The 9,208-nt window shown below is 44.1% G+C and overlaps 1 protein-coding gene across 1 annotated transcript; it reads right to left on the reverse strand.

The window, feature by feature from the left end:
• Positions 1-662: 662 nt before the first annotated feature.
• CLEC14A (C-type lectin domain containing 14A) lies at positions 663-3,815 on the reverse strand. Its single transcript, XM_049899287.1, has one exon. The coding sequence runs from the start codon at positions 3,678-3,680 to the stop codon at positions 2,205-2,207; it is 1,476 nt and encodes a 491-aa protein (XP_049755244.1). The 5' UTR covers positions 3,681-3,815; the 3' UTR covers positions 663-2,204.
• Between the last annotated feature and the right edge of the window lie 5,393 nt (positions 3,816-9,208).

Genomic DNA, 9,208 nt, shown 5'->3' on the forward strand with positions numbered 1-9,208 from the left:
TTATACAGGGGCACCCTACTTTAAGTATATATATATACACACACACAATATATATATATATATCCGTACATTAAAAACAAACAAACCCTTTGCCGTCAAGTTGATTCTGACTCATAGCAACCCTATAGGATAGAGTAGAACTGCCTTATACAGGTTCCAAGGAGCACCTGGTGGATTCGAACTGCTGACCTTTTGATTAGCAGTGGTAGCTCTTCACCACTACTCCACCAGGGTTTCCAATGCATACTTTATATACATATATTACAATTCAGTTCAGTTATGGATGAAGCTATTTTTCAAGCAAGGAAGGAAAAGACCATATATCCTGTTCAATGAAACCCACTGCTGTCAAGTCAATTCTTACTCATAGACACCCTATTCAAACAGTTACCTTCTCTACTAAGAGGTCAGGTAGTGAGGGGAAGTTCATGACACCAAGATTGAGGTGAATTGAGATATACTCTGACAAGTTTGGGGACCTTGAGTAAGTCATTCAACTTACCTGATTTTTAGTTTCACTTGTGAAATGATGGTATTTAAAATTCCTTCAAATGTTGTTCATTCTAATTCATTTAAAACTGTATTTAAATAAAACTGTTTAGAAACATATTTGATATATGAAGGAAATTACTGATGGGTGTATTCCTTTAACATTGTAAGATAAAAAATTTGGCACTAGAATATGTATTGAGCTGGTTTACTTTTCCAGTAGAATATTATTGGTCATTTACTAATATTGTCTACTCTCTGCTGTATAGATTGTACACTCAAGAACATCAAAATGATTTCATGAAAATACAGTGTAAGTTTCTTCCTGTTTTCATTCTTCCCAGTTACTAAGCTTGTTCTCTATCTTTGTCCATGTACCATCCCACACGTGCTTATTTTCAAAGCCTTAGAGTACTAATAAAAAATGTTACAGAAGTGAAATGTTTACTAGGGACCTGATTCTACTAAATAGTGATTATTACTATGTCTTATTTTTTCATAGCAATTCTTCATTTAGATTACCTTCTGATACCCAAGTCATGACTAGATGATAGATATTTTCATTTATTTCTTACACCTTCACTTCTTATAGAAAGCTGTTCACCATGTCTTTGTCCATACAAACTCTTGTTAAATTGTAATCATTCCAAAAAAAAAAAAAAAAAGACAGGGTTAAATTGTTGGCTCTGCGTGCACTTTTACTGAGGTGAAGACGAAATGGTTTGGTATGGAAGTTTTTCCACTGGATTAAACAGTACAAGAGTCTAGTAACTTTGGAGGAAACACAGCTTACTTTTGCTTTAATGCATCCGGAAGATTTCAACCAATACTTAGCATTAAAGTTTGAACTGAGAGTTAACATCGACACAATCGGAAGTGATGATCAGCACCCTGATGCTTAGGAGAGAGCTATTTGGTTGGAGAGGTCATTATACTGCAGAGCACAGACACTGGAAGGGGAAAACACAAATCATTTGTTTCCTTGGGCAAGGACACACAGTGAACGCTTGATTTGGTGGTCAACTATAATTTTCTTCTAGAGCCAGCAACTCTGGCAAGACTTTGGATTTATAGCAGTGCACACAAATAGCAGTGACTTTGAAAGCAAAGGATAAAAGAGCCCAGGAAAAAGTTACTAGTTTCTAAAGATGTCTTCTGTATTACAAGGACTTAAAGATTTTTCTCTCAGCCTAAAAGCAGGATGCACTCTTGTTATTCTGAGCATGCGGTCAGCTGCTTTTCCTAGATAATTACCTCTTGAGGAAACCAAGGACCTTTGAGTCTGGTTATCAACAATCCTTTATTTTTTTGCCTGGAAATTTCAAACCAATATCTTCCCAGCCTGAACAATGTCCACAGGAAGTCTGCTTTCCATTTTGGTAAAAACAACATTTTAAAAAATGTATTTACCTTTTTATTTGTTTCCACTCTCTTGAAAAGTTCAATTACTTCTCCAAACTCCCCAAAATAAACAAGAAATACCTCTCCGGGCAGCCCTTCCCCACAGTACCTCCCTAAGGCACTTCCATCCCTGACCAGTCCTTCCAGGAAGAAGCGTTCAGGTCAGATTTAGCTCCTCAGTGGAGTAGAGGGAAATTTAAGGTAACAGGAAATTCTTCAGGAATCGTCAGTACCACATAGAAGTTCCTCTTTTTTCTTTTTCTCTGAAAGGGGAAAGCTCTGCTCACAAGAAATGCCCACTGTCACCTGTTTCCTTACGCCTCTCCAGAGCCAAGAGAGGACCCCGCCAGCGAGGCACCCTCTGCCCTGTCCCGCAGACCACAGTCCCTAATCATCACCCCATTGTCTGTGCAATGTGCAGAATTGGTGTGCGAAGCCGTAGCCTCAGCTTCACTCTCCACTCTCGGCGTGGCCAAAGGTCCTTTTCGGGGCCTGGAGGGAGGACTCTTGTGGAAGCAGAGTTTGAAAAGCCCCAGCACTGTCATGATCAAGATCACCAACACCACAACCGCTATGCTCACAAGTATGAAGACTATGGTGGAGGAGGAGTCAAAAGTCTGGGGAGTGGCAGAGGAAAACGTGGTGTTAAATTTGGGGATTTCACTTCCTGAAGGACTGATGGTGTCTTCTGACTTGGCTTGAAGGGACGTGTGAAGGGTGGACATCGTGCTCGATGCTCCCGGCTGAGGAATCTCGGGAATAGATGTTGATGAACTGCCTCGTCCAGAGACAAAGGGTATCTCTCCTGGTTTCTCATGGCCCGTAGGTGACCCTGTTCTCCTTGGCACGGGGGTGGCCGCAGTGACCTGCGGGCGCCTAGTGGCCTCCTTAGTCTCCCCAGGGGTCGGCTGTCCTTCCCCACTGGTCACGCAAGATCTGCCGTCCTTACTCAATTCGAAGCCCGGGGCACATTCACAGGTAAAGTTTCCCAAGTCCTCTAGGCAGTTAGGGAGCTCAGCGCATTTGCCAGCACGGAGGTACCTTCCGAGGCAGGGGCAGAGCAGGCCTCCAGAGGGTAGCCCGTCCCAGTGCGTACCGACCTCGTCTACAACGCAGCTGGCAGAGACCCAGAGCTGCCCGGGGCAGAGAGCACTCACCTCTGTCCCCGGAGGGCTGAAGTCCAGCGCCGCGCTGTGCAGCCGGAAGGGCGCAAGGTAACTCAAGTTGGAGGCGGCCCCGGGGCGCGGCGCGGGACACAAGCCCTCAAATTGGTATTTGCACAAGTAGCCGTCGGCGCGCAGGTGGCATCGCATCTCCTTCCAGCCTGCCGGGTCCACTCCCCCAGTGGCCTGGAGGCCTGCGCATCTCCGCACAGTGCAAGAGCGTTGGGGCTCCTCGACCCACTGCAGCGTCTCGCTCTCCGACCCGTAGCCGTCGGGCCACAGCCAGGAGAAGCCCCGCAGCGGCTCGTTCTCCTGGGTGCAGCAGGACTTCTTGCGCTCCAGAGCGACCCAGAACAGAAGGTCTCTGGAACCCCCTCCAGGCCCCGGGCCGGCCCGCAAGAGCGCGAGCACCGCCCGGAGCTCCGGGCCTCCGTGCACGGTGGTGAGCGCCCCGCCGCGCAGGCTGCAGGCCTCCTCGGCCGCCTGTCGTTGGATTGTAGCGTGGTGCAGGCTGTAGCAGACCCCCGAGGGCGAGCAGATGGCGCGATCAGCGATGGGGTGCTCGCCACGGCCGAGTCCAGGACAGAGCGCCTGCCAGAGGAGGCACAGGGCGAGCGCCGGCCTCATCTCGGAGGCCCGGTGCCCACAACTGGTCCCTACTGAGGACTGTCCCTCCTGAAGGCACGGTGCTGGCTCTAGAGCGCCGTCACCGCCCCTTACAGCTGGCTTCACCCCGCCCTAGCTCCCGCAGGCCCCCCAACCGCCAAGGATCTCCTTCAGGGTCGGGGCGGCCAACAGCTTCCCTTAGGCAGGGACAGGAAACGTGTTCGGAGCTCTGCCAAGCCCTGAGCAGTCTTGATTTATTCAGGGGTCAGTAACACAGCTGGAGCCGGAACCCGGAGAATTCAGTGGACCACAAGGTTAAACACTCTGCTTAGGGCATGAGGAAAAGAAAGTCTCCACTGGGATAAAGTGTATTGTCCCAACTCTGCCACCGCCACCCCCAGGCCTCCATGGAGGCAATATCAGGACCTCAGATCACAGAACATGTTGGCGAACGTTGGCAGGAAGATTGGAGAAAATGAACTTGCTTGTAATTGACTGAGAGCCCACACCCGCCAATTGTTTCTGTCTCCAGTGGTGGAGTTGCCCTCAAAACAATTGATAGACCGCTCTAGTCTTCTGCAGGCCTGCAACTTGGGGAAAAAAATCTTGTCAGAAATCTCAACCTCTTTTTTTTTTTTTTTTTGGCCACCAAAGGCAGCGCTATTTAACTTAACCACTGGCCTCTTCCTATGTTCTGCTTCTCAGTTCTGTTGCAGGAGACTCCAGCTTGCTAAGGTTAATTGATAGTCAAAGAATTTAGAGTTTCCTTGACTATTTTAAATGGGAAATTCTGTTCTTCCGTCAGTACTGCCTGAAAAGTTTATTTTTCACTTTCATTTCTTTCTCTTTGAAATGGCAGAAATTGGATATTGGTTCATTCAAGAAAGGAAATGTCTTTCTCTCCAGAATCCCCATTAGACCTCACTGAAAAATGATGACCGTAGATTTTAATTTTTAGGCACATATATTGTTTCAGAACTTCTTCAAGTTTATAGTTTATATTATATATAAATGAGTTCATGACCTTATTAATACTTTAGAAAAGCTGCTCTATATGTGGTTTTATCCTTGTACTATTTTAGTATTTCTCCCTATGATTAAGTGCCAATATTTATAGCAGTAAGTTGAAAAAATCCCCCTTTAGGAATACTAGAGTTCACCATTCTTAAGAAATTAAAATATTTATTACATCATAATGCATATTGTATAAAACAAAAAAGAAAAAGAAAAAAAAAACCCTGAACTTTGAAAGATGGGTGTCTCATTTATCTAGTGTCGCTAATACAGAGTAAACCTTGGTGGCATAGTGGTTAAGAGCTACAGCTGCTAACCAAAAGGTCAGCAGTTTGAATCCACCAGGTGCTCCTTGGGAACCCCATGGAGCAGTTTTACTCTGTCCTATAGGGTGGCTATGAGTTGGACTCAACAACAGTGGGTTTGGTTTGGTTTTGGCTAATACAGAAATACCACAAGTGGGTGGCTTTAACAGACAGAAATTTAATTTCTCATAGTTTTAGGAGGCTAGAAGTTTGAATTCAGGGTGCCAGCTCTAGGGGAAGGCTTTCTCTTTCTGTCGGCTCTAGAGGAAGGTCTTCTGAGTTTCTACCTCTGGGTGATCTTCTTGTGGCTTGGCATCTCTATTTCCCTATCTCTGCTTCTAGCTTGCTTGTTTAATCTCTTTATATTTCAAAAGAGATTGACTCAAAGTACATGCTACGCTAATCCTCCCTCATTAACATTACAAACACAATTCATTCCCGAGTGGGATTATAACCACAGGTATAGAGATTAGGATTTACAGCACATACTTTTGGGGGACACAATTGAATCCATAACATTCCACCCTTTGGCCCTCCAAAATTCATGTCCTTGCCACGTGGAAGACACATTCACCCCATCACATCATCCCAAAAGTCTTAAACCAACTCCAAGTCCAAAACCTCATCTTCTGAATCATCTAAATCAACAATGAGTGAGACTTTGGGCAAATTCCATCCTGGGGTAAAATTCTTCTTCACCTGTGAGCCTGTGAAATCTAGACTACAGGCTATCTGCTCCCAAAATACAAGGGTGGTACAGGCACAGGATATACATTTCCATTATAAGTGGGAGAAATTGCAGGGAAAGAGAGATCACAGGCACCAAGCAAGTCCCAAACCCAGCAGAATAAATTACATTTGCTCTCAAGGCTTGAAAATAATCCTCTGTTCTCTGAGACCATCTAGGCAATGGCTCTGCCCTCCAGACTCCAGGTGTTGGCAAGCTCTCTGGATTCTGGGTGGAGGTCCCTTAGCTCATGGCTTCAGCTCTGCCTTCTAGATCCACTGGGACAACGACTCTGCTCCCTTGGCTTTGGATGGCCCCATTTTCCTAGTCCATCTGAATGGCAACCCCACCCCCTCGGACCTGGCAGACCCCATTCTTCTGCCCTTTGGGCATGGCAGCACCACCCCTTCAGCTTTGGGCAGTGTTCTTCTCCTCTTGGCCAAATTGAATGGCAGCCCCACACTCTGGAACTGAGTTAATGAAGATCTGACTCTTTGAAACCTTGGAAGCTGTGTGTGGCTCTACCATTTGACACCCCAGAAGCCATGGTCCCACTCTTTGAGACCAAGGCAGCTCTGCTTCTCATGGTCCTTCCAACATTTCTGCTGATATACGAGCTGCTCCAGGGATGGTTCTTTTATTTTCTTGAAGGACAACAGATGTACCTCCTTTGACCTTGGGATTCCTGATTACAGAATTTTAAGAGGTAGACAGTGCTCTCTCCTTTTGTTCTTTCTCTGTCCCCTTCAGTCTAAGCTGATGGGTTTTCTGCTTTGGTAGTTGGTTAGATCCGTCAGTCACAGGCTTAATCTCTTTAACAAAAGATTGTGTAGCTACATCCTTGGTGAAAATTTTAGGATATACATCCTTAGTTTGTACAACAGAATTTTCCAAATCTTTAAGTTTTGTTTTCGTTTTGCACTGTTCATTTTTAACTCCACCTCTTTCCTCTCATATTTTATTGTAAGCAGCAAGGAGACAGCACGTGGCCCCTTTAAGACCTTGCTTAGCTATCTCCTCATTCGGATATCTAAGTTCATCACTTACAAGTTGTGCCTTCCACCAAACATTCGAACATATTTCAAACAAGTTACCACTGAAGAGAAAGCATTACCCTTCCTCCATTGTCCAAAAATACGTTCATCATTTTCTTTTAAAGCCTCGCCAGAAGCACATGTAACATCCATATTTCTAGCAACATTCTGTTGCTGGTGCCATATGTTTTCTCCAAGACGATAGAGACATTCTCTACAGCTCTCCTCGCTTCCTTCTGAGCCCTCACAAAAATTGCCTTCAATAACCATAATTCTACCAACAGTCTCTTCAAGACAATCTAGGTTTTTACTACTATGCACAATAAAACTCTCCCAGCCTCTACACGTTACCAAATTCCAAAACCACTTGCACATTTTAGATATTTGTTAGAATAGCACATCCACTTCTTAGTGCCATATTCTGTCTTAGTTATACAGTGCTGCTGTAACAGAAATACCACACAAGTGGGTAGCTTTAAAACAGAAATTTATTTTCTCAAAATTTAGGATGCTAGAAACCTGAATTCAGATGTTAGTTCTAGGGGAAGTCTTTCTCTTTCTGTTGGCTCTGGAGGAAGGTTCTTGACTTTTGTGAGCTTCCGCTTCTGGGTGATCTTCATGTGGCTTGGCATGTCTCTTTCCCCACCTATATTCTAGCTTGCTTGTTTAACTTCTTTATATCTCAAAAGAGATTGACTCAGGATACACCCTACAGTAATCCTGCTCATTAACATAACAAATACTTATTCCCAAATGGGATTATAACCACAGGCATGTTGGTATTAGGTGCTGTAAAGTCAGTTCCTGCTCCTAGCGACCTTGTGTACAATAGAATGAAACACTGCCCAGTTCTGTACAATCCTCACAATAGTTGCTGTGTTTGAGCCTGTTGTTGCAGCTGCTGGGTCTATCCATCTCATTGAGAGTCTTCCTCTATTTTGCTGACCCTCTACTTTAACAAGCATGAAGTTAAAGTTTCTTCAGGACTGGTACCTCCTGATAATGTTCCCACATCAAGTGAGACAAAGTCTTGCCATCTTCTCTTCTAAGGAGCATTCTGGCTGTACTTCTTCCAATTCAGATTTGTTCCATCTTCTGGCAGTCCATGGTATATTCGTCTTGTTCTCTTTGAATGACTGCCTCTTGGTCCATGTGCAGGTTCCACATGAGTACAATTATGTGTTCTGGAATTCCCATTCTTTGCAATGTTATCCATAGTTTTTTTCATGATCCACACTGTCGAATGCCTTTGCATAGTCAATAAAACACAGGTAAACAATTTTCTGGTATTCTCTGGGAAACCCTGGTGGTGTAGTGGTTAAGTGCTACAGCTGCTAACCAAGAGGTCAGCAGTTCAAATCCACCAGGCACTCCTTGGAAACTCTATGGGGCAGTTCTACTCTGTCCTGTAGGGTTGCTATGAGTCAGAATCAACTTGACAACAGTGAGTTTGTGGGGGTGTTCTCTGCTTTCAGCCAAGATCCATCTGACATCAGCAATGATATCCTTCGTTCCACGTCCTCTTCTGAATCCAGCTTGAATTTCTGACAGTTCCCTATCGACTACTGCTGCAACCGTTTTTGAATAATCTTCAGCAAAATTTTACTTGTGTGTGATATTAATAATATTGTTTGATAATTTTCACAATCTGTTGGATCACCTTTGTTGAGAATGGGTACAAATATGGATCTCTCCCAATTAGGTGGCCAGGTAATTGTCTTCCAACCAGAGTTGCATCAGTTTGTTGAAACATCTCAAGTGGTATTCGATCAATTCCTGGAGCCTTGTTTTTCGCCAATGCCTTCATTGCAGCTTGGACTTCTTCCTTCAGTTCTGTTGGTTTTTGATCATATGCTACCTCCTGACAAGGTTGAACATCAACCAGTTCTTTTTGGTACAATAACTCCATGTTCTTTTGATGCTCCCTGTATCTTTCAAAATTTTGCTCATAGAATCCTTTAATATTACAACTCGAAGCTTGAATTTTGTTTTCAGTTCTTTCAGCTTGAGAAATGCTGAGTGTGTTCTTCACTTTTAGTTTCCTAACTCCAGGTTTGCACATTTCTTTATAATACTTTCCTTGTCTTCTCGAACCACCCTTTGAAACCTTTTGTTCTGCTCTTTTACTTCATCAATTCTTCCACTCAATTTAGGTACTCTACTTTTAAGAGTAAGTTACAGAGTCTCTTCTGACCTTCATTTTGGTCTTTTCTTTCTTGCTTGCTTTTTTTTTTTCAAATGACCTCTTGCTTTCTTCATGTGTGATGTCCTTGATGTCACCCCACAACTCATCTGGTCTTCAGTCATTAGTGTTCAATGTATCAAATCTATTCTGCAGATTCTGCAGATAGTCTCTAAATTCAGGTCGGGTATACTCAAGGTCACACTTTGGCTCTCGTGGACTCGTTTTAATTTTTTTCAGTTTCAACTTGAACTTGCATATGAGCAATTGATGGTCTGTTCCATGGT

The sequence above is a fragment of the Elephas maximus genome, chromosome 10 (assembly GCF_024166365.1).
Source record: "Elephas maximus indicus isolate mEleMax1 chromosome 10, mEleMax1 primary haplotype, whole genome shotgun sequence".
Taxonomy (NCBI): domain Eukaryota; kingdom Metazoa; phylum Chordata; class Mammalia; order Proboscidea; family Elephantidae; genus Elephas; species Elephas maximus.

What these genes read in the sequence shown, in the direction of transcription:
- CLEC14A (XM_049899287.1), bottom strand. Translation starts at nt 3,680, where the DNA reads ATGAGGCCGGCGCTCGCCCTGTGCCTCCTCTGGCAGGCGCTCTGTCCT.